Source organism: Leopardus geoffroyi, chromosome C2 (genome assembly GCF_018350155.1).
Source record: "Leopardus geoffroyi isolate Oge1 chromosome C2, O.geoffroyi_Oge1_pat1.0, whole genome shotgun sequence".
In the NCBI taxonomy this organism is placed as follows: Eukaryota; Metazoa; Chordata; class Mammalia; order Carnivora; family Felidae; genus Leopardus; species Leopardus geoffroyi.
Genome location: NC_059333.1, coordinates 128,593,791 through 128,619,758, shown reverse-complemented (window position 1 = coordinate 128,619,758; position 25,968 = coordinate 128,593,791). Strand labels below are relative to the sequence as shown.

At 43.6% G+C, this 25,968-nt stretch overlaps 2 protein-coding genes across 16 annotated transcripts in view; one reads left to right on the top strand and one right to left on the bottom strand.

The window, feature by feature from the left end:
• Positions 1–15,234: 15,234 nt before the first annotated feature.
• Positions 15,235–22,827, bottom strand: ANAPC13 (anaphase promoting complex subunit 13). The gene is made up of 3 exons (XM_045503583.1): positions 22,713–22,827; positions 20,072–20,197; positions 15,235–15,604 (listed from the first exon to the last, which is right to left on the bottom strand). The coding sequence occupies exons 2-3, from the start codon at positions 20,168–20,170 to the stop codon at positions 15,479–15,481; spliced, it is 225 nt and encodes a 74-aa protein (XP_045359539.1). The 5' UTR covers positions 20,171–20,197; positions 22,713–22,827; the 3' UTR covers positions 15,235–15,478.
• Positions 22,701–25,968, top strand: part of CEP63 (centrosomal protein 63) — a 63,627-nt gene continuing 60,359 nt past the window's right edge. For 3 of the 15 annotated variants that reach the window (XM_045503577.1, XM_045503568.1, XM_045503579.1), the window contains exons 1-2: positions 22,846–22,952; positions 25,428–25,465. In XM_045503577.1, the coding sequence (XP_045359533.1) occupies positions 25,437–25,465 (29 nt within the window). In that variant the 5' untranslated portion in view covers positions 22,846–22,952; positions 25,428–25,436. The other 12 variants (XM_045503580.1, XM_045503572.1, XM_045503581.1 and 9 more) reach the window with 9 other exon arrangements.

The following is a 25,968-nucleotide window of genomic DNA, read 5'->3' as shown; positions in this document are numbered from 1 at the left end:
ACCCGCGGGCCCGTTTCCATGGTTACCCAGATTCCAGGCGCTGGCCCACGGCCCACCACAACCCATCCCTCAAAGTCTCCTTGGCGGAGGAGAAACATTCCTTCTCACTGCGCACTCCGTCCCTCCGCAGCCCTGTCGCAGCCCCGTTCCTGTGTGATGCGCATGTTCCAGTGTTCTACGTGGTTCTGTTCAGCATTGGTTTGGGGGTAAGCGCAACATAACAATTTGCTCCGTGTCTCTTCTTCCTCATTTAAGCTGAGGAATCACTTTCTTGTACCAAACATTATACCCTTGGCAAACTCTCCAGATGGTTCTCATTAAAATTCCAGTTCCTTTTTTTGCAATTCCTTTTTTCCCCATTCTCCTCACACTGTTAGGTCAAAAATAAACACCAGGATGAGGACTGAATGGGAGGTCTTGAGTATAGCAGCTCAAATGAATGGAATCTTTTCAGAGCCCCCTGGTGTGGGCAAGAAGGAGCCCCCAGGTCCCCTTCTTACCAATGGCCACTTCCCCTTTCATGGGGCTTCATAAATATGCACTGGTGTGTGTGGGGGTATGTATTTGATATTAAAGGTGCCCTTGGCCATGAGCTCTGCAGGCCTCTAGAGAGCCAGCTAGGTCCCTGCTCCCCAGCAAGTCCTGGCCCTGACTGTGCCTGCAGAGGGACTGGGCAGAGGCCTGCTGTCAATCCCAGTTCATGCACATGGAGGCCTCTGAAGGTTACTCAGGACACTGTCTTCAGGAGTGAGGCACTCTTGCTCTAAGAAGTCAGTGGGAAGGATCGCCAATGCTGTTTTGCTTTTTAGCAGCTGTGCAAGGCACAGGCTTTGCCCCCACCTCTGAAAAAAATCTGCTTGCACAGAAAAAGTGTGTGGGGGTCCAAGGACGTGCATGTGATGTTTTAATTTCCAACTTTATATTATGAAAAAAGTTTCAAATCATGGAAAAGTTGAAAGAAGAGTGCAATGAATACCCATATCACTTCACCTAGATTCAGTGCATTACATTTTGTCATATTTGCTTTCTCCCTTTCTAGATAAATAGATGATAGGTGGATAGCTGACAGATCAGTCAATCTCTATATATCTTTTGCTTAGGCATTTGAAAGTTGGAAGCTTGCCCCTACAGTGTTTTATAACCTCTTAATTTATGTATTAATATAATTACATAATATATGACATCTAATAGAATACATTCCTACTGTAAATTATTCAGACATTCAAATAGTGTAGATAGGAGGCACAAGTCCTGCCCAAGTCCCTCCTCCACCTGCGTCCCCCACCCCACAGAGTAGCTTGGTTTGTGTCCTTCTGACCTTTGGCTGTGTTTATACAGATATATGCATGTTTAAATAGAAACACATTGTGTTATATGTATTTTTAAACATAAATGAGATCATACTATACGTGCTGTTTTGCCATTTATTTTTCACTTGGAAGTATGTCTGGGATCTTTCCATATTAGTGCTTGGAGCTCAGCCTCATTCTTTAACTGCTGCAAAGCGTTCCAAAGAATGGCTGTGCAATAATTTTCTTAACTGTTCCCTCTTAATGGACAATCCATCTAGTTGTTATTGTCTTTCCATTACTCACAATGATGCAGTTAATATCTGTGGAAAATGTGTTTTTGAGGACATGTAGCAGTACAGCTCTTCAGTCGATGCCTAGATGGCTGATGCCCTAGCTGGGTTAGATATGATGCTCACTTTATATTTGTGTAGATTCTGCCAAACTGCTCTTCAGAATGGTTGCAACAACATACACAAGCTCCAAAATAGAGCCCATTTCCCCTTACCCTCAGCAACACTGAATTTTATCTTTGTTTTTTTTTTTTTTAATTTTTGAGAGAGAGAGAGAGAGAGAGACAGAGTGTGAGAAGGGGAGGGGTAGAAAGAGAGGGAGACATAATCCGAAGCAAGGATCCAGACTCTGAGTTGTCAGCAGAGAGCCTGATGCGGGGCTTGAACCCACGAACTGTGAGATCATGACCTGACTGAAGTTGGATGCCTAACCGACTGAGCCACCCAGGTGCCCCTATCCAACTTTATAATCATTCACATTCTTTTTTTTTTTTTTTAATTTTTAACATTTATTTATTTTTGAAGTGGGGGGCAGAGAGTGAGGGAGACACAGAATCTGAAGCAGGCTCCAGGCTCTGAGCTGTCAGCAGAGACTGATGTGGGGCTCAAAATCACGATCTGTGAGATCATGACCTGAGCAGAAGTCAGATGCTTAACTGACTGAGCCATCCAGACACCCCTATAATCATTCACGTTCTGATCAATGAGAAGTCATTTCACTGTGGGTTTAGTTTGCATTTCTTTGATTTTTAATAAGTCTGACCTTGTGTCAGAGTTCAGCTGCAGATGACAGCAGCCAGTCTGCTTAGTTTATGTAGAAAGATCAGTAGAAAGAGAGTACGGGAACTGCTTGATTTAAAATATGGAATCAGATGCTTACAGTTTGTGAGATCAGATGAAAAAGTAGGACTGACCCCCAGAACTCCAGCTCAGAACCAACCTGCCAGAGGAGCCTCTACTTCTGCCATGACCAGGAAACTGGGATTCGGGAGGCTGTGCCCCAACTGCCGATTTGGTAATCTGGAAGCCTGGAGGCCTCAGACATACCTGGTATCCAGGACCACGCTGCCTCAGCTGCATTGTGGATACCTTACATCCTGTCCACAGTATCTATGGAGCTGGAGACTACATCTAGACAGTGAGATTGCTGCTCTGTTGATGCAGGAAAAAAAAAAAAAAAAAGCAAACCAAGCAAAAAATAAGCACCTCCCTTAACCCCGAGTGTCACGAGAGTCAGTCAGTCTCTTGAGGGTATCTATGGCCAGGGGAAGCCTGATTACATTTAGAAGCTCAGCTCTAAGGGAGCCTGGGAATTGTAGGCATTAGCTTTTTAGGCTCCAGGATGCAGCAAGCTACAAGGTAGTAGGCATGGAGTTGAGTGAATCAATCTGAAATATTGGCCATAATCCCATTTTCATGTTTCATATCTTTTTTTTTCTGCAAATTGCCTGGTTATACCTAGTGCCCGTTTGTCATTTGGGGTTATCTTTTTCTTATTAATTTATACAAAGCCTTAGCTTGGTAGGCTATCTGGAAAAGAATCTTTTGTCTGTTATGTATGTTAAAACCAGCTTCTACTCTTTTACCTTTTTTGTTATGTAGAAATGTTGAGCTTCTCTATTTTGTACTTTATGGTTCTTCGGTTTTTACTTAGGAAGGCCTCCCCTGCCTCAGGGTTCCTAAAGTATTTAACTACATTTCCTCCTAACATCTTTAAAATTTTCTTAGGTTTAATTCTTTAAACCATCTTGAATATGTGGTTTGAGGTAGGGATCTATCTTAGTTTTGTTTTTGTTTACCCAGATTGTCCCAGCATAATTTGTTGAATAAATTTTTTTTATCATACTTTAAATCTGGAGAAGTTTGTAAAATATAGAATGAGCTCTTAGCTTTCTCTGATGCAGAACAAGGTAGTGTAAAGCTTTGAAAAAATTAACTTGTTATCATTTCACATTTTAGTTCTCTTTAAAAATAGGGGGTTGGCATTTCTAAAGCACAGATATGACAAAAACCTGATCAAAAGCCTGGTCAAAAACCTGATTGTGTCTCCTTTTCCTCGGGACCAAGGTCTAATCTCTGTTAAGAGGCTCTCTGTTCAGCAACCCCTATGGGCCTTTCCAGTATGATTTCCCTGCTTCTTCCCTAGAAGGGAGGTCATATGATTTGATTTGGCCAACAAAAACAGAAAATATGTGTAGATATCTTTGTCAGCACTTTCTCTGTGACACTGTAATAATTTCTTTATGATACTTCTCTTACTTACTGGTATTTCTCAGTGTGATCACCATCGGTATCACAATTGTTTGTTGCAATATATTTAACAGCCCTGGCCAACATACCACTAAATGCAGCAGTGTTCTCTGACACCCACTTCCCCATCATCCCGGTCGTCATGACTGCCAAGAAAACCTCCCACCTGTTTCCAAACATACCAGCTCTACTCTCAGTGAGAAGGAAGGAAGAGAGGGAAAAAAACACTGGGATTGAAACAGAAATGACAGGATATCATTACCATAAGGCCCTTTGCCAACTTTGCCTCTCATCTCTAGATGTCTAAATCTAGACTTTCAAAAGCTATCTTTTCCATAAAGCTTTCCTAAATCCCCATAGCTCTAGATTATTCCTCTTCCTTTTTTAAAAATGTAATCCCTACCTAATGGGGGAGCTCAAACTCACAACCCCAAGATCGAGAGTCGAATGCTTCACTGACTGAGTCAGCCAGGAGCCCTGGTTATTCCTCTTCTGATTCCCCTCTTCCAAGGCATTTTTTCTATATCTATTTATCCATCCATCCATCCATCTATCCAGTAGGTATTTAGTGAGCACTTATAGTGCACCAGGCACACTGACCACTTTTCTTCTTAGATTATTGCCCTTGGCATAAGTGTTTTATCTGGTCCCCTATGTTGTAATCTCAGGTAGACTCCCACATCTGATCCACCTTGGCATCTCCTAGAGTGCTTTGCATAGAGCTGGCGCTCCTGCGGAATGTCAGCAGAATGAAAGTTACTGAATGCTGATGCAGGTTTTAACACACACCCAAGATGTACATTCAAAATCAGTCAGAATATTTTTTAAACAATGCTATTCTGATGTTCACAGTATCTACATTATTAGTTTTTAAAAATTACCCATAATCTCACCACTTTTTCAGGAAGTAATGTTAGATATGACAGTTTCCTTCTTGGTCAGTCTGACCTTGTCCTTAGACACAGTGACTGCCAATAATTGGCTGCCTTTCCTTCCAGACTTTAAAAAACATGTTCATGCAAATTCACATACAGATATGCCCACATGCACATGTATTATATTTAAATTAGCATTAAGGGGTTGCATGAAACACGAGTTTGAACCTCAGTTAAAACTTTACAGAGTAAATAGATTATGATATCTAACTTAACTATATATCGTTTTATAACTACACCGCAGTTTTGAGTACACTGTACTTATTTCACTCCCAACCCCTGGGATATAGGCTCAGAAAGGCTGCCACACAGGCTCCTGGTCACACAGTCAGTAAGTGGTGGAGCTAGAACTTGAATCTAGACCTTCTGCCTCCTAAGTCACTGCTGTTCCTACCATGCAAAATTTTTAATTCCCGAGGACTATTTTGGGAATGATTATTTACACAATAAAATTATTCTTTGCTTGACTTCAGAGTATCAATGTAGAATTCCTTTGAAATGCTTAGATGTTTTACTTGGTTGAAAACCCACAATAGCTAATGTTTTTCAAGTGCTCACCATATGCCAGAAACTGTTCTGAGTGCTTTACTTGTGTTGGCTCATTTGGTACCCCAATAAGCCTATCATGTGAGCAGTATTGTCAACCCTATCTCTGATCCAAAAGCAGGTTCAGAAAGGTAAATGACTTGTTTGGGAACAAGTAGCTGGTGCATGCTACGCTGGGTTCTGAACCTATATTTTTCTGCCTCCAAAGTCTGTACTTTTAGCTGTTATATTTTGCAGCAGCCTGTATATGGTTTCCTTACACGTCATTTCAAGTAAGTAACTTATGTAAAATACACAAGGTGCAAGCCTGACATATGTTCTACTTTAAAGGTATTTGTAGCATGAAAGAAGTCTAACGTGGAGGAAGATGTTTAGATAAGTGCTTAAATAAGAGCAAAAAAGCAAGAAGGAGAGGAAAGACACATGCACAGAGGAGTCTTGCTTGCTTGGTTGACTGAGAGAAAGCGGGAAACTGGGTGAGATGAGAGGCAGGTAGCAGTCCGTGGGCTCTGTGACCCAGACTGGGCTCATTTTTCTTGTGTATAACTGGAGCCACTGCTCCCTGTCCTCCCAGGCTGAGAACTCAGATTCGTGAGCGCCTCATCTCCCAGAGGGCAGCCCTGGGTGAGCAGGAGCTGTGGGTGGAGGGGAAGGAGTAACTCTCAGCATCCACACAGCCCTGAGAGCTGAGAGCCAGAGAAGATGGGAGGAGAGCAGGGGGGAACACAAGAGCCAGAAAGATGGGACTGGAGAGAAGGGCCTCCCCAGGACAGCCCGCGTCCCCATCTGTCTGGGCTGAGCTGGGGGAGGCCATATGGGATCCTAGCTGATGACAGGAGTTAGGGCATCCCCACTGGCAGAGAGGCAGGGATGCTGCCTCCTCTCTTTTCCTCAAGAAGTCCCTCATAGTTATATGGTGTGCCAGTGAGAGTGAGTACCAGTCTGCGTGCTTGGTGGTAGGGGCAGGGAGACTGCTTGAGACTAAGAGGACAGGGCAGGAAGCATGGGCAGAGATGCCAAGAGAGTGGAAGCAAGATCATGGTGTGGGTGGAGGAAAACCCCCTTTGCCCTTGGGTGGTGGCCCCAGGATAAAGGGGATCTGAGTCATCAGGGAAGGCATGGAGTAACTGGGATGGGTTTATACATCAACCACCCTCACTTCCTTTGGAGTCACTTGGTTGTTTTCAAATTCTCCACCCTTTGCCAGCTCCTGCCTCCCCTCATCATATCCAGTGTGTGTTGTGTGTGTATATGTGTGCAACTGGCTCTAGGTAAGAATAAAATTAGCAAAAAAACCCCAGGAAATTGTGCCTATTTTTGACCTATGAAAACAGCTTTTTAAAAAAGTTTATTTATTTTGAGAGAGGGTGGAGGGGCAGAGAGAGAGAGAGAGAGAGACAGAGAGAATCCTAAGCAGGCTCTGTGCTGTCAGCATAGAGCCCAACATGGGACTCAATGTCACAAACTGTGAGATTATGACCCGAGCCAAAACCAAGAGTCAGCTGCTTAACCAACTGAGCCACCTAGGGTGCCCCCAAAACAGATTTTTTTTTTTGGTATGGTTCAACACAATAAGGTAAACTGAAATAAAAACCCAGGCAGAAGCCCTTCATGAACTTGTGTGTTGACCATTGTTCTCAGCTCTGTAATTGTGCTCTCATATCTTATTTCAGTCAGGGGCTCTATTCTGAGACAGCTAGGGCAATGGAGTGTAAGTTCATATAGTATTTGGCCAAAAGCCAGATAAGATTTAGGCACAGACATGCCCTGGGATTGGGTGATAACCTTGCTTCAAGTTCTCTCAACTGTCTACAAAACCTTTCTTAATGTACTTTGTACTGCTTCTTTATCTACCCTCTTACCCCATGGGTAGGATGGCAACAATGACAGAGGACTCAGTCAAGCTCAGGAAACAATTTCATCAATAGGTCTATAGGTTTTCATGAGGAACAGGAACAGCTTTCAGGATGCCTGGAGGTCTGCCCCAGCTTTTCTCCCATTGCTTCTTCTGGATGAGCCTACTTTTCTGATAGCCCGAAGGCACACAGTTGGTTTCTTGAATTCTCATTTCCAGAAATGTGAGGGCATTTTCTGGGTCCAGTTGGTCACTGTCCAACATGGAACCCCTACAGATGGCTGCCATAGTTTTAAGGACCATCATTGTCATTTATGGGGCCCCTTGTTCAATAATTGTTAAGAATCTCAAGACAGCCTCAACAGGCTGTTCTGAGTGTGAGCCCTGTGTTGCCACATGGGCTGCATGTCCATGAACTGAGTCCTGGTTGGCCCAGGTGCAGAGGCCAAGGCCACAAGATGTGAAGTCTCCTCAAGAGACCATCCAGTTGCCTTTCCATGCCAGCCACTTCCCCCCTTCCACTACCCTATGTTCACTGACAGGGTGTGGCACAACAAGGAACTGGGGAACAGATTTAACTGTGCATAAAACATGGCCAAATCAGGACAGGAACTTTGGAAAGCAGTTTTTCTAGAGCCTAATGTATCATTCTAGAATGATGCCTAAATTCTCCAAATAATTTAACACAGAGAGCTGGGAAATAGCTTAATGAAAGTCCCCAGGCCTGACTATAAGTATGGGTTGGGGCCACAGGCTGGCACAATTCCTGATTCTGGCTACCTGTTTCTGTAATCAAAGTTCTGAACTGCCCTCACCTTCTGTGTGCCCTTATTTGGCTCCCCACAAAGCACAAGTGAGGAGCCCACTAAGTGAGCTGCCCAGTCCCAGGGTGGCCGCCCGGAATCCCAGGGATTCACACAAACCCCTGCCCAGCGTGCTGGGCAACCAAGACCTGCAGAACCACTTCCAAGCAAAACACCACATTTATGCAGTGTCTTCAGCCTGTTTTACCAAGACCTGCCTGCGATTCAGACTTTCTCAAAAGAATTGTGCGCCCCCTGCTGGGAAAATAGCACTGACATTAAGCTGTTCACTATGGTCGCCCCAAATCTGAAAACACACCTTTAGGGAATTAACCTTGTATAAACCCAGAAACAACAGTATGACTCATAGTGATAAAGTTGTGAGTTATAGGAGTTATATACGGGTGTGGCAATAAGTTGAATTTTTTAATGTTTTATGGCTCCTGGGTCCCTCACAATTTTTTTTTTTATCTCAATTATAGAAAAAGGTAAACATTTTGAAGTTCTAAGTGTCCCAATAGGATTTCCTGCCTATTTGAGAGAGGACTGGTCACAGAAGATTTCACAGGAGAGGCCACATGGTCCAGGGAGAGGACATGGGTTTGGAGATCAGCCAGCCTAGGTTGCAATTCATTTACTACTCAAGTGGCTTCAACTTGAGACAAGTTGTTCAATTTCGAGTTGCCATCTCATGATCATGAGTACAATAATATTCACCTTCAAAAGTGGATGTGAGGGCTAGAGATCTTGTGCCTGAAGCACTCAGAAGTGCTCAGTTTAACTGTGGCTGTCGTTGATTGTTACTCTATTGTTAAGAAGTGGGTCTAAGTGGGCTTCAAAGGATGGGCAGCTCCTGGACACAGATACTACCTTCCCGGGGGGTGGAGGCTGCATCTGGAGCCCTGTGTCTCGTTCAGAGGATTCACCCCTGGGTCATGATGCCAGTGCTCACACTGGGCACTCTAGTCTCTTTTGAACCCCACAACCATGCTTGGGGTGCTGGTGTCATGAAATACACCTCTCACTGGGCCCATCTGGACAGTTCTCCCTCTAAGAGATAACCCTGGTCTAATACCACCTCCACCTTGTTAGCTCAAGCCACTGTCATCTCGCTCTCGAGCCAATGCAAAGCTCTTCTGTCATTCCACCTCTGTTCTCACCTGCTCAAATCCATAGTAAGTTCTTTTTTTTCTTTTCAAAGTTTTATTTAAATTCTAGTTAGTTAACATGTAGTGCAATATTAGCTTCAGGAGTAGACTTCAGTGATCCATCACTTTCATACAACACCCAGTGCTCATAACAAGTGCCCTCCTGAGCACCCATCACCCATCTAGCCCTTCTCCCACTACCTCCCTCCGTCAACTCTCTGTTCTCTGTATTTAAGAGTCTCTTGTTCTTTGTTTCCCTCTCTCTTCTTCCCACCCCCCCATATGTTCATGTTTTTGTTTCTTAAAATCCACAGATGAGTGAAATCATATGGTATTTGTCTTTCTTTGATGTATTTCTCTTAGCATAATACACTCTAGCTCCATCCACATGGTTGCAAATGGAAAGATATCATTCTTTTAAGTTACTGGGTAGTATTCCATTGTATATATATACCGCATCTTTATCCATTCATCAGTCCATGGACATTTGGGCTCTTTCCATACTTTGGCTATTGTTGACAATACTGCTGTAAACATCAGGGGGCACATACCTCTTTGAATCAGTATTTTTGTATCCTTTGGGTAAATACTTAGTAGTGTAGTTGCTGGATCTAAGGCTAAGACTTATAAGACTTGTAAGTCTAAGACTTAGCCTTAGTAGTTCTATGTTCAGTTTTTTGAGGATCCTCCACAATTTTTTCCAGAGTGGCTGCACCAATTTGCATTGCCACCAGCAGTGCAAAAGTGTTCTCCTTTCTCCGCATCCTTGCCAGCATCTGTTGTTTCCTGTGTTGTTAATTTTAGCCACTCTGACAGGTGTGAGGTGGTATCTCATTGTGGTTTTGATTTGTATTTTCCTGATGATGAGTAATGTTGAGTATCTTTTCATGTGTCTGTTTGCCATCTGGATGTCTTCTTTGGAAAAGTGTCTATTCATGTCTTCTGCCCATTTCTTGACTGGATTATTTGTTTTTTGGGTGTTGAGTTTGATAAGTTCTTTATAGATTTTGGATATTAACCCTTTATCAGATATATCATTTGGAAACTATTCTCCCATTCTGTCAGTTGCCTTTTAGTTTTATTGTTTCCTTTGCTGTGCAAAAGCTTTTTATCTTGATGAGGTCTCAATAGTTTATTATTGCTTTTGTTTCCCTTGCCTCCGGAGACATGTGTAGTAACAAGTTGCTGCGGTCTAGGTCAAAGAGGTTGCTGCCTGTGTTCTCTAAGATTTTGATGGTTTCCTATTTCACATTTAGGTCTTTCATCCATTTTGAATTTATTATTGTGTATGGCATAAGAAATTGGCCTAGTTTCATTCTTCTGCATGTTGCTGTCCAGTGTTCCCAGTAACATGCAGAAGATCAAAGAAGGAGACTTTCTTTTTTCCATTGGATATTCTTTCCTGCTTTGTCAAAGACTAGTTGACCATATAGTTGTGGGTCCATTTCTGGGTTTTCTATTCTGTTCCATTGATCTATGTGTCTGTTTTTGTGCCAATGCCATACTGTCTTGATCACTAAAGCTTTATAATGTAGTTTGAAATCTGGAATTGTGATGCCTCCAGTTTTGGTTTCCTTTTTCAGGATTGCTTTGACTATTTGGGGTCTTTTCTGGTCCATTACAAATGTTAGGGTTGTTTGTTTTAGCTCTGTGAAAAATGCTGGTGGTATTTTGATGGGGATTGCATTAAATGTGTAGATTGCTTTTGGTAGGATAGACATTTTAACGATGTTTGTTCTTCCAATCCATGAGCCTGGAGTGCTTTTCCATTTTTTTGTGTCTTCTTCAATTTCTTTCATAATTTTCCTATAGTTTTCAGGGTACAGATCTTTTACTGCTTTGGTTAGGTTTATTCCTAGGTATTTTATTGTTTTTGGTGAAATTGTAAATGGGGTCAATTCCTTGATTTCTTTTTCTGCTGATATGTTTTTAGTGTATAGAAATGCAACAGATTTCTGTGCTGATTTTGTATCCTCAGTTTTGCTGAATTCCTGTATTCTAGCAAGTTTTTGGTGGAGTCTTTCAGGTTTTCTCCTGAAATTGGCAAATAGTGAACGTTTGCCAGTTAGGATGTCTTTTATTTCTTTGTGTTGTCTGATTGCTAAGGCTAAGACTTCCAGTACTGTGTTAAATAGTAATGGTGAGAGTGGCCTTCCCTGGCTTGTTCCTGGCTGTAGGGGAAAGGCTCTCAGTTTTTCTGAGATATCAGCTGTGGGTCTTTCGTATATGGCCTTTATGATGTTGAGGTATGTTCCATCTATCCCTACTTTGTTGAGGGTCAAACCTAGAGTAACTTCTATTTGACAAAATAAGATCTGATTGAGGCCCCTCTCCCAGCCCTCCCCCCAGCTTACCTGCCAGCCTTGATTGTTTTTTTGTTTTGTTTTGTTTTGTTTGTTTTTTGTTTTGTTTTTTTGTTTTCAATATATGGAATTTATTGTCAAATTGGTTTCCATACCACACCCAGTGCTCATCCCAAAAGGTGCCCTCCTCAATACCCATCACCCACCCTCCCCTCCCCCCCCCCACCCCCCATCAGCCCTCAGTTTGTTCTCAGTTTTTAAGAGTCTCTTATGCCTTGGCTCTCTCCCACTCTAACTTCTTTTTTTTTTTTCCTTCCCCTCCCACATGGGTTTCTGTTAAGTTTCTCAGGATCCACATAAGAGTGAAAACATATGGTATCTGTCTTTCTCTGTATCTGCCAGCCTTGATTGTAATGCCAGTCTCACCTTTGGGCTTTATGCAATTCACTCTCCCTGCCATAGCTCCTCATCCCTCAAATTCCACCCCCCGCCCTACTCTTTCCCACTCTTCAGGTCTTGGCTCTAAACTCAAGGTGGGTACATTAATCGCACACTTTATTTTCTCCAGAGCAAATTGAGTCTTTTTGGTCTCATTCTGCTGTGCTACTGCAGAAATTACATCTGTGGTCACTAGGGTGTCCTTTCTTCCTTTTAAGGTCTCACAAGCATTTGGGATGTTCATGAATGACCTCAAAAGTGGGTGAGGACCTCTACTCTTAAGCCCATCTGGGTCACTGCTGCTATCCTCATAGCCAATTCTGAGGGGCCCTGGAAGGAGGTGGCTCCAGTGCTTGGGGTTTTGCCTAGGCTGGAAGACACCTCAAAACAATGAACCTCTGAAGTTCATCTCACTGGGTCCAACCAATGACGGGGGCACAGCCTTCCTCCACTACTCTTGAGAGGCTCCTCCTCCCCCTCTCCCCTGCATCCGAAACTAGGGGTATGGTTGTTTTTGAACACACCTGTCCTCTGTTTGAAACAGGAAGCACAAAGCAACCACTTACTTGGAGTAGGAAAAGTTCATAAACAAAATTAATATTTGAAGTTACGTGCTATAAAAGCTACTTGTCACAATGTCACACCGTGATGATCTAATCTAAGTCAGGTCCCCCCAGTCCCACTCTCTATACCCTGTAGTAGTTGCTATTGGGGCCCAGATCCCCTTTCCCTGGTCTGTCTGTGCACCCATTCTCTGACTACTTGCTCTGTGTTGGATGCCAAGAGCTCATGGCGGCATGTACTCTGGAGAGCCTCGTCCCCCGACAATGCCTGGGTTATGCCATCCCTGGGGGATGGTGGGAGGGGCAAGACCAATGACTGCGCACTGCCCATTGAATACAAAGGCCCAGCCCCTTGCCTCAAAGTGGGAAAACTCTTGGTGACATCACATTGCATAGCACCTGTGGAACCTGGCTGAGGCTAGACTCAAGCGTGAGGCTGTATCTTTGCTCAGCTTTTTCCTCTGCTCTATCCTGTTTCCCTCATGAGCCCCTCCTGATATCACAACCTCAGTAGATCCCCTACACGAGAAACTCTGCCTCAGGCTTTGCTTCTAGGTACCCAGCCTAAGTGACATCCTTTTCTCCCTTCCTAGCATGTCACAATTTAAAAGCATAGATTCGTATAACTCTTGGTTTAATGCTTGTTTCCCCCACTAAAAAAGGCAGGAGCCATACTTTTGTTCACTGCTGTATTCCCAGCACCACGTGAGGTCCCTTTTACAGAAGAGAGCAATGCACTGATTTGAACTGGAAAGCCACACGAACATAGCCTCTCAGGTCTTGCTCTGCAGACTTTCCCCCCCCCCCTTTTTTTTTTTTAATTTTTAATGCTTATTTATTATTTTTGAGAGGCAGAGACAGAGCATGAGCAGGGGTGGGGCAGAGAGAGAGGGAGACACAGAATCCGAAGCAGGCTCCAGGCTCTGAGCTGTCAGTAGAGTCCAGTGGGGGCTTGAACTCACGGACTGTGAGATCATGACCTGAGCTTAACCAACTGAGCCACCCAGGCACTCCCAGACTTTCCTGTTCAGGTGTTCTGGTACATTTGCTTGAAAAGCCAACCTACAGCAGCCACCTAGCATCTCTTGTGGCCATCTTCCTCAAGCCAGTCCTGGATAGGCAGATTCCAGAGCCGCAGGTGACAATCCAATGGGCTCTGGATTGGTCACCTAACTCCACACAATGACCTGTAGTTCTGGCACCACATCACAGATCAAACTTGGCAGACAGCTCTCAGGTGAGTGTAGAGGTCAAGCAGATAAATCAACAGCTCTCTATTTTACAGGCATCACAATCTGATTCAATGGAAATCAAGACAGCTTTCTTGTTTTACTGGACTACCAGCATTCCCGGGAAAAGCTGGATTCCTATGAACATCCGCGGGGTTCCTAGATGGCAGTGTCTTTGGTATCACATACCTCAAGTAAAGTTATAGTATAACCCTTTTAATTAGAACCTGGAAGAACTGTGGCAGTCTAAGTACTTCCAAGTTTTTGAAAAACTTTTCTCTTAGTATAAATTTTCTCTAAACATTATAATTCTCTTTTCTATTGGGTTGTCTTTTATTATTGACGGACCGATGACTTGGTGTCTTTATTCTGAGATGAAAGACTTCTAGGCAAGACATGGATGCACAGGGAATTAGCCTGGATGTATTTGGATTATAGGAGAGTCGCTACAACTGTTTCTGATGGAAACCCTAGAGCCATTTCTGACATATTTCTTCCTAAAAGCTAGGTAAACAGAAAGACCCCATAAAAAAAGATGAGAGACTTTTTTTTGAACATTTGTTTTTGAGAGACAGAGTGTAAGTGGGTGAGTGGCAGACAGAGACACATAAAATCCAAAGCAGGCTCTGGCTCTAAGCCATCAGCACAGAGCCCAGTGTGGGGCTTGAACCCATGAACTGTGAGATCATGACCTGCGCCGAAGTTGGACGCTTAACCAAGTGGGCCACCCAGGCGCCCCGAGTGTTTCTAGTTTTTGAAAGAGGGATACAGAAATATAAGCCAGGGGCTCTTTCTACAGTTCACAACCTGGGTAAGAAAATAACAAACACCACTCAACAGAAGCATAATGACAGGAGATAAATGTCCATGGATATGTTTTTCACAACACGGTTCTTATACAAAAGTGTAGCTGAACGTGGACTTTGTGGTGTTTCCATTGTATCTGAAAGGACTCTTAGAAAATATGAGATCTTGTTACTGGGTAACACTAGTGGTCCGGTTTGCCAAAGGTCCTTTCCAGTGGCACCAAGTTAACTAGTAGGGAGAGCAGAGATACCTGCCAGATAACCTTTAATCTGTAAACTTACCCAAAGTTTGAAAATGCCATGGGGAATCTTAGGAATCGCACCAATCAGCCAATAGGATCATCTAGACATGCGTTCCACCTGCAGGTGCTACAGGCCATTGCTCAGACTGCCTCTCAGAGGGAGGCACAGGACAAGTTAACACTCTCCTTACATCTGGCTTCCTGTCTTTGCCCATCCCTCTTGTGTTTTTAATCACCTGTGTCACAGGACACGTGTAAGTAGTTGGCATGTGTTAAACTCCGAGTAGAGCAAAATCAGAGTTAAAGGCAAATGTTGAACCACTTACATTCAAACACAAGCTAGTGAATGAAGAACTTTCGGTTCAAGGGCCAAATATTCTGCATTCCTGAGAAATCTGTTTCTCATTCTGTTAAGTATTTTCACATTGCACTTTGCTTCCACAAACTAAGTGGGTGTACATTTTTGAGTGTAGCTTTATCACTTCAAGATCTGAATTAGGAGAATGAAAGAAAATATGTAGTTTTCAATTTTTTAAATTTTTATTTATTTTAGAGAGAGAGCGCGCGTGCATGTGTGCACCTGGGGAAGAGGCAGAGAGAGAGGGAGAGAATCCCAAGCAGACTCCACACCGTTAGCATGGAGTCCGATACAAAGCTCTGTCTCAAAAACGGTGAGATCATGACCTAAGCTGAAATCGAGTTGGATGTTTAACCACTGAGCTACCTTAGTGCCCCTACGTATTCTAAAAAAATCCGTCCATGAAAAGGGAGCCAGGTGTTAGTTTCCTACAGGGGGAACATTCTCATGGAGGTACTGTAAGGCCAAGTCGGTCCACTTCATTTCTTGCTCTTTAACAGATTCTGTGGTGCCACCGTTGTCCTGTTCAGGTTCAGGAAGCTCATTCTGAAACAGTACAATGGACATTCAGAACGCTGGTATACTCTGCATTAATAAGCCCCTTAAAACTCAAGAGTACTTAGAATTAAAACCTGTGAGTTCTTAGAAACAGGCAGCATAATCGACAGAAATGTATCATAAAGAACTAGGATAAAAAAAGTGAGGAAATATCACATGTATCGCTCACATGTGCCCTGATGTCTGCAGTAGGGAACGGTAGCACCACGACTCTGGCCCTTGTGCAAGAGGCAGTGGTGGCAGAAGGATGAGAGCACAGGCTTTTGGAAGCCACTGGGATCCAAGCCCACAATTCCACCCTTTGCTGGGTTACCTGGGCAAGGTATTCAGACTCCTGGAGCCTTTGTTTTCTCTTTGGCAATGGGAGGAAAAAGGAGCCATCACCTCATAGGACAGCTATGAAGACCAAATGAGATCAAGTAAATGAGATCAAGTGCTCACCACTGTGGGGGCCATCCAATGCTCAAGAAATAGCTGCTGTTATTACTAGTGGCTAGGATCACTGAAAAGACCCCCTACTGACTCTTTTCTGGGGAGGCTGCTTTAATAGAATACCACATTTGCTGGAATATCCCTTAAGCACAAGAAATGTATTAAGATAAAACAAAACAAACTATCCTGTCCCCAACATGCTCATATTATTATTAAGTGGCAAGCACTGAAAATGTAACATGATAGGTGAGACTTCCCTCTAGTGATGGAGCATAGCACCATAAATCCTGCAAATGACCAGTTCATATCCGGCCAGCAATTTTCTTAGAATGGTAAATCATGGGCCACACTTAGTATGGAATCTGACATATAGATTTTTCAGCATGAGATTTAATTTACATGTAACACTGTATAAGTTTGAGGTATATGACATGATGATTTGATACATGTATGTATTATGAAATGATTATTGCAATAAGGTTAGTTAACACATCCATCACCTCACATAGTTAGTTAACCATATTTTTGTATGTGTTGAGAACTTTTGATAGTTTCCTTGTAGTTTAAATTTAAATTTATTACTACCAGGATTTTGCTTTGTACCAGAGTTCACTGACACCAATATATGTCTTTTTAATTACCTGAATTTATACCTTTTGAGGGGGGGCAGCAAAGTGTTACCCAATACTGAGACTTAGGATTTCCCACTGAATTCCATTTTGCAGTATATGAATATAGTAATGTTTTTATCCTTTAAAATTATTCAAAATAGTGGGGCCCCTGGGTGGCTCAGTCGGTTGAGCACCCAACCAGCTCAGGTCATGGTCTCACCATCCATGAGTTTGAGCCCTGCGTCGGGCTCTGTGCTAACAGCTCAGAGCCTGGAACCTGCTTCAGATTCTGTCTCCCCCTCTCTCTGCCCCTCCCCTGCTCATGCTCTGTGTCTCTCTCTGTCTCAAAAATAAATAAAAACATTTTTAAAAATTTGTAAAAATAAAATAAAATAATTCAATATATATAAAATGATTTACTTACAGTTTGTACGAGTATTATCTAAACCACATACATCTTGTTTTACAACATACAACATAATACTGAGATTCAAACACATCTGTACAAACTGCAAAGAACTATCATTTACTGTAACACAATGATACATTCAAACTTAAAGAGAAAGTTTGTTTTCAATAATTATTTATAGCTGACAAAGCATAAACAAATCCTTTGCTAATGAATTATGTGATTGGCAGATAAGCAACTTTACTTAATTTCACCTTATCCGTGGTATATGTTCTGAAATAATGTCTTTCATTTGGTCACTACTGTCTCTTGCAATGAATGCCAAGGTTAAAAAAAAAAAAAAAGCGTATGTGCTTGGAAAACAAACGCACAGTATCTTGAGGTATCATAAACCCAACCATCAATTATATGGTATACTGCAAAATGGCCTCGATTCTTGGCAGCTACTCGTATGAAAAGGCAGAGTCCTCTTCCCCCGGTTTCAGATTGGGACTGGTCAAGTGCCTTACTTTGGCTAACACACAGCAGCTGCAGTGTCAGTGGGCTCGCTGTCAGCCTGAGCTCCAGGCAGCCTCACCGTTGGTCTCCTGCTGTTCTTGGAACCCCGAGACAGCCATGTGCAGTCTAGGCTAGTCTGCTGGATAATGAGACTTGGGCCTAAGCACCTCACCATCCCAGCTGACGACCTGCTACCTACCAGATTATGTGACAAGTCTCCCGATGACCCAGACTCCAGCTGGCCTGCTTGCTGACTGCAGAGCACAAGCAGATCCAGCAGGGATCAAGCTGACAAGGACTGGAAGACACTCTGAGCCCAGCCACAAAATCATGAGATAAACGGCTATTGTTTCAAGCCACTCTGTTTGGGGGAGATTTGTTAGGCAGCAACAAAAGCTAACCAGTACACACATTGCCTCCGAATCACAAGACACAGGAAAAGACACAGATTCGCAAGCAGGCTAGGCTACAGCCTGGATGTTAGCATGGAAATTTCTCTCCCTCAACCCCTTCCACAGCAGTGGTCCCCAAATCCTGCCATGAGCCTGTCCAGAATTAACCAGCTCCCCTCCAGTGTCGTGCCTTTGTTCAGGCCCTCCTCCCCTGCTGATACACTACTGCAATCACTTCCTTACTGGTCCCTCTGCCCAGTCATTTGCCCTTTTCTCCATGTCACACATCCTCTAACAACGCTGCTGAACTGATTTTCCAAAACTCAAATTTGAGCATGGAAGATTTCTATTTTGAAGACCACTCATTCCTGGCTATCCTCAGAATGAGGTTGAAGCATCGCATCAAATACTCCTCTCAAAATCTGGTCCAAGCCCATCTTTTCTGCCTACCTTAGATGACAAATATTTTCTCCATCCACTGTGAATGTCTCGCCATCTCAAGCCTTCAAAACTCTGAGCCTTTGAACTTCTGTCCCCTCTGTTGGAGTGCCCTTGTCTATCCCCACTAAATTTCTGGCCCTCCCTTATGACCAGCCTAAATATTATATTCTCTCTAAAGCCCTTCCTGATGCCGAATGGGCAATCAGCCACTTCCTATCCTATGTAGCTGTTTACAACCCATTTATAACACTTATTGTAATTATTTATGTATGTTGCCTCTCTAGCACCCCAGGGGCAAGAACTATATCTGACGTTCACATAGTCTTATGGCATACAGTAGGCTTCAAAAAAATGCTTGTCGAATGAAAAAACAAAAGTTTATAAGACAGGATCTGCAGCCTTCACACAGACCTAGGTAGGAAGTCCCAACTTACCAGCTATCGGGCTTTGGACAAGTTCCCCTCTCTGATCCTATTTCCTTACTGTAAAATAGGGATAACACTACTACTCTTGCAAGGGTGTTTCAAGGGTTAGAGATAACATACATGAAATCTCAACCTCGGTCCAAGGCATAAAACTGGTATTGAGTAAGTGACAGCTATAATTCTCATTATGCACTCTCTTTTGACTATTTTTCTAAACTTGAACTAAGCTGTGACTTATTATTTAATATGTGTATTATTCATTGAACATATTATCATCTCTTAACCTTAAATGAAAATGTAGGTGAGCTTAAGTTTATTTGTGGGTCAAGAGCAGTAGCAGTCTACTTGTAAGCCGTATTTCATTAACAGCTCCTCTCAAGGCACTTGGCGTGCTCTACAGAAAAAGTTCCCAGAGCCTGTTCTGTTTGTTTTTTGTTAGGCCTCTATGACATACATAGGATTTTAAATAAACATTTATAAATGCAAAACTTTTATGTTTTATTTTTTAAAAATGTTTATTTGAGAGCAAGAGAGTGCTTGTGAGTAGGGGAGGGGCAGAGTACAAGGGAGAGAGAGAATCCCAACATGGGACTTGATTCTATGAACTGTGAGATCATGACCTGAACCAAAATCAAGAGTCGGACGCTTAATCAACTGAGCCATGCAGGCGCCCTTACAAATGCAAAACCTTTTAGATCATTTATTATTACATGAGGTTCAACAAACTCCTTGCAGGACAGTTCTCCAGAGATCAGGAAAGAAAAGAGTATCGCAGGGCCCTTTTGGTCTAAATGCAAAAAAGCCAGGTGTCTTTCAAACATTTTCCAGGAAACCTAGGATAGGTGTGTATTTCAAGAGTGTGTCTCTAAAGATGTCAATCGATCAACCACAGGTAGACAAGTAGGAAATACAGAGTAAATGCCACTGCTTCGTGTTCCACTCCATCTTGTGCATTAAGGTCTCATTATCTGGTTTACTAGCTTTGGTGCAGTGGACAGAATGTGGCTCAGAAGTCTTGGGTTCCAGTCCTGGTGTGACCCCTAACTGAACTCCTCATATCAGCTCTCTGAACCACATTTCTCTACAAATAAAAAGGTCAAGCTATCCAGGATGTTCTAGAGTTAGAGGAGTCCACAGCTTTCATTTCTTTGCCCTACTGTTTTATTTGTCCATTGACATCCTACATCTACTAGCACACTCCAGATCATACGTCTAAGCCACCATCGCTGGCACAAATTATAGCCTACCAGTGGTATTGCAACATCCTCATACGGCAGCTTGTCTTCTCGCCAGGCATCGTCAATCAAATCCAAGATCCTTCCATCTCTCTGTACCTCACTGTCCATTCTCCTGCAGCTTTGATCTTGTCAGATCTATAAGCCAAAGAGGTGACTTCTTAAACATGAAGGTTGAAGGGGTGATATAATCTAGCACTAGGACTCCCCAGGCTTTTTAGCCTGGATGTGCTTTTGGTGTAACATCACCCTGGGAAATGGGAAAGACTCATCTTCTCATCTGGGTCAGGTGACAACTTATTTATAAGATCATTCTCTCCGTTCTGCCTCCCGCCCTCGGCCCTCCCCGCTGCTGAAGGATGCTTTATAGCATATATAGGACAGAAATCAGATATAGCTCAGTTGACAGACCAGTGTGACAGTGTGACCTTGTGTACAAGGCCACGGTATATCTAGAATGTAGCTTTTCTCTCCTAATATGCATGTTCACCTTTCCCTGTTCGGGATGCCTTTGATGAATCCCTGATTCATAACCAAATCTCCAATCGCTTCTCGGCCTTTTGGCTAAGATCAAGTGCATAACCAAATCTCCTCTCTGTCCCCTTTAGCCTTTTCCTGAAGTATTTCTACAGGTCTCCACCTGCCTTGGCTCTAATCTAGCATCCTTAGGCACAGGAGCTAAATGAACACACTGAGATACTGAACTGGGCCACACAAAGTAACCAACTACAGATCTGACAGAAATCCTCAGCTGAGTTTGTAAAGGAAAACTGCCTCCCTTCTTAAAACAGTGCCCAACCAGAGTTCTGAAAGGAGCACCTCCCGGTGAACAAGAGTAGCAGGACCCCATGCTGCCCATTTCTGCTTTCCTTTGGGGTTCCTTCCTGATTTTTTAATGCTGTACTCCCTTCAATGCCTGGACCAAGTGGTCAAGATGTTACTTAGCTCCTTGGCCATAGCTGATTCTCCATTTTTCTCCTAAACAGCTGCAGCCAGCATGGAGAAAACCTCTGGTTTCCCTGTTTCCAAGTTTGGGCTCTGCTTCTTCATTATGGGTTATCACCCTACTGTGTTTCCTGCCACAAAGTAGCCATCCTGATGGCCTGGAAGCCAATGGCACCAAAGGCACTTCCAGTCACTCCTAGTTTCTGAGGCTATGAACATTCACACAAGGAACAATCTTTCGGGGTGGACTCCAACTCCTTCAGACAGGTCTGTGCTTGTCCCCAACAGCATGATTGCAAGATAGCCCTAATGCCTAGGTAGTAATTACACAAGTTGGGTGGGATAAGAGTTTTTGACCTCATGGTAAAGATCCAGGCAAAACTGAAGCAGAAGGTATCCGGCTAGTTCTGTCTTCAGTGAAACATATGAAGCCTTGATGTTTCACTCAAGAATTAATTCAGTACTACCCAGTAGATAACTCAAAGCAAGTATAAAGATATTGACTTTAGGAAATTTACATACAGTTCCAGTTATATTTTTGGAATCCCTGTCCTGTAAGAGCCCCTTTTCCTGCTGCTATCCCTTTGCCCTTGCTGCTGTCCCCTGGGATACCCTCATTTCTCTAGTTGATCAGAACTAGTTAATTTTCCCAGTCACACATAGATTGTGTGACTTTCTGTGAAGTGTTTTTCAAATCACTCTACCTTTAGCAGGCATTCTGCCCTTGAACGTTTCCTTCTTGTCTTTAGGATCCACCTAACAGGTTAGGTAGTCTTTACAACAGTTTGCCAGGTATCCTTGTCTCCAATTAATATGTGTAAATTTTGCAGCAAGACTCAGCACATCTTTCCCAAATTTCGCCTCAATCTTTTTTTAGCCGTCCCTCTTGGAAACACCACTAACCCTGCCACACTTTCCAGACTTTGCACGTAAAAGCCTTTTTTCCCCCATCACTAACGCCTGCTTTTCCTTCCAAACTCAACACTGGGATCAGCTCATCTGGTCAACATCCCATTTCCAGAGTCAGACGCTAATGTGCCTTCACTCTTCAGGGGCTGGAAGAGTGGAAAGCATCGTAGATACGCAATGTCCCACACAAGGCCCGCTGTCCCAAGCACTTGCCACACTCGACAGAATGAACCACTACTACCTTCCTGAGCAAACTTTTCTTACACATTTAACAGTCCCAATGCCTGGAATGCTCTTTACAATCCCTTTGTTTCCAGCTAACCCCTAGTCAGTCTAAAAAACTTGGCTCCCAGGTCGTGTCCCGCAGGAGCTTGTCACACTGCTCATTACATGGTTTTCCCAGACCCTCGGTGCGTCCGATCCCCGGAGCAGGGGCACGTTTTATCTCATCATTGCACTTTATCGCTCTGGGAACAAGTAATTAACAAGATCTAAATGGGACGGCCTTTTCGCCCTTACTAAAAATGACCCTCGCAGGCCACCACCATCCGTAAGAAGCGTGGGGCGGCTCAACAGTCCCGGCTTCCGGCTCCAAGATGGATACACCAAATGTGGAAGCGGGGGAGGCCCAGAACCGCCACGGAAGTGCCTTTCCACCCGCCCACGGCGTGCACCGGGGAAAGTGATTGTGAGGATGAAGTGAAGCCATCGGCCTCCACCCACGGGAATGGGGAAAGGGCGACGCTGAGGAAGCAACGCGTCGGCGTCCCTCCAGACTAGGGGCGCAAGAAAGTCTTACCCGCGCGAGACCCAGCGCCGCACCCGCTTCTACCAGACCCCACCCTCAGCATCACGTGACCCAAGCCCCTTTCTCTCCGACTCCCGGATGTGGGTGAGCCCATTTGTTTGCGCGGAGGGGAGGTCTGGGAGGACGCAGCTTCGATTCAAAAGCGAGCGGGCAGTGGGCGGGACGAACGTGGAGACAGCGGAGGCTGGACGTCGGGTCGGCGGAGACGCGCGTGCGCGCCCCCGGCCGGAGGTAACGGCGGGAAGGCTCGGGGGCGCGCTCGCGGCGGCCCGGTAACTGCTTGTGCGCTTGTACTACGGGCGAGGGGTGGGCGTGCCCTAGCCCGGAGGCAGCCCTGGCTGCGGTGGCGCCGCGGGCTGCGCGGCCGTATGGCCCGGGGCTGGCCTCCGCAGCAGCCCGCCGGCCACCACCCCCGCCTTCGCCGGCCGGGGTCCGCTGCGGCGCCCCGCCCGTCCGCCTCGCTTCGTGTGCTGTGCGGACCCGCGAAGGCGAATATGGCCCTGCCCGGCACACCGTCCGGGCCAGCCAGGTTGTCAGCCCCTCCCCCGAGGCCGGGCCGGCGGGAGGGCGGCCGGGGGCGGGGGGGGCGAGCTGCCGCCGAGCCCTCGTCTTCCGTGGCGGAGCCAGCTGCGTGCCGCTCTTCCTCTGCAGAGGAGGAACCCCCGGCACAGCCCTCCCGCCTAGGCTGCCGTACCTGGTTAGCTTCCCAGCATTGTTGTGACAGGCCCTTGACGGCACCTGATGCCGGTTCTCTAATGGGGGGGGGGGGGGGGGGGAACTTAAGCAGTTTTTGAAGTAAGTTAATGTCAGTACAGGAGGTACGGAAATGTGACAGAAATCGTGAAGGACTGAAGTTACGGATTGCTCCAAACAAATCAGGGGTGGGAAATAATCATATCTTAGAGTGAGGGTTTAAAAGGGGACAGTTCCTTAGGAGCACTTCAATCTTGAAGATACTTGAAGACAGGAAATTCAAGCTCAATGTTTTTTTTACGTCCCTTACAACATCAGAGAGTAAAAACGAGTCTGCTGGTAGTGACTAATCTTCATTTATAGTTAGAGTACACTTATTTCCACAAAGTAGTTTTCGTTGATCGGATTCATTAAGTTATTTTATTCCTTTAATAAAACAGTACTGTAGGGTAGGTGCACCACATGCTTGCATTTCATTTTATAGCTATGGAGAGGAAGTCCTAGTAAGGATCATCAACTACATGTGACTTTCAGATATTTATATTTAAACTTATAGCTGTAGTTTAATAAAGTGTATTCTCTTATTTGAAATGCAGTACCGCCTTTAGATTTGTATCAGCTTCTTACCCTTTATATCATTATCAGTGATCAGTAGAGTAAAATTGAGATTAAAATGGGTTAGAAAAAAATTAAAGTGAAATGAATAGAGATTTATAAACATTTAGACACACCGTCCTTTAAAAATGTATGTAGATTCAGGTTTTACAAATTATTTGTAATAAATGTATCTTAATTGTACTGAGGCCATTTTTCTCCCATTAGAAGGTGGACTTTTGCTTTGTCCTTCCCATTTTCATTTATGTAGTAGTGGTGGCCAGTTGAGACAGCATCAGTAATCCACTCTATTAGAGATCGCTACTTTAAAAAAAAAAAAAAGTCAACTTGATTTGAAATTCATCTGCAGCCAACATGAACAGTGGTTGCAGGGATCGAATTTATTTTTATGTTAGTTTTTTTTTTTTTTTTTCCTCTGAAAGTTAAATTTGCTTTTTTGGTTTTATAAAACCACAATAGTGTCATCATACCTGTGAAAATTTATAAAAGTACCACGATGTCAATATTCAGTCTGGGTTTTTTTTCCCAACTGTCCCTTAAATGACTGTTTACAATTAGTTTGTTTCGATCAAAATCTCATAGAGATCCACATGTTGCATTTGGTTGATACATCATTTAAATCTTTTTTAATAGAGCAGTTCCCTCATGTCCCTTTCTCCCCATAATAGTCTAGAGTTAACTGATTGTATCCGCATGACATCTTTAACATTTACATCCCTTTATTTCCTTTAAACCAGTAGTTAGATTTAGAATCACACGGTCCAGTATAGTAGCCACCAGCCAGGTATTTAAATGAATTAAAATGAAATCAAATTAAAAATTCAGTTCCCTAGTTTCATTATCCACATTTTAAATGCCCAATAGTCACAAGTGCCTGGTGGCTAACCTTGGAATGGCGTAAACATAAAATATTTCAATAATCACAGAAAATTCTGTTGAATAACACTAGAAGATTAGATTCAACCTTAATTTTTTTTTTTGGGGGGGGGTCAGGGTGGTGGGGGCAAGAAGATTTCCTAGGTGGTGCAGTAGACAATCTATTGCATTAATTATCAGAGAGGCATGAAATGCCTGAGTTGTCTCTCTTGTGTTAAGATTGAGCAGTGTAATGCATTCAGGTATTGTTAGCCCAATCCATCCATCGTGAAATTCCCTATGAGCTTTTCACTTAATGGGGAAATCTTTTCATGGATCTAGATTGCCTGTATCCATTATTGCATTAGGGATTGCAGAATGCTGATATTCTAATTCTCTCATTCCTTCAGTGTTTATTAGCTGGAAATCTTTTATGAAGAACAACTCTCCCCCCACCAGCCATTTGACTACCATCAGCTATTTGAAATGTAGTTTGTACAGGAAAGGCAAGAAAAATGCTTAATTCTTTCCCTCTATTTTCAGACTACAGTAATGAGTTGGTGGCCTAGCAACCTCCAAAGGTAACCATGAGGGTTTTTGCATTTTTTAAAAAAATCATCATGGACTTGAATATATTTAAATTGTTTCAACTTACTGCAATTTTGTTTTTTGTTTTTTAATACCCAAATTTTCCTACCTTTGGGTAGTGGCATCTCCTTTAAGTTGGCTCCTGTCCACCTTGATATGACTAGTAGCCTTTGATAATTCCCTTTTTTCTGGTAAAAGCATGTTCCTCTCTCATTTATACATTAATGGCCACCAAAAAGACCTGGTTCCTTTGAGCGGAAGATGGTATTTAGAGACCACAGCCTGGGTGCTCTTGCTGCTAGTTTGGTCAATGGCTCTAGGATTTACGATGGCCAGAGTTAGAAAATACACTTATTATCATTTATTATTTTTTAAATATGTATTTTTGAGAGAGGGAGAGCATGCGCTTGTGTGTGTGCGTGCACACACACACATACACACACACACACACATACACACGTGAGAGAGGGGCAGAGAGAGAGGGAGAATCTGAAGG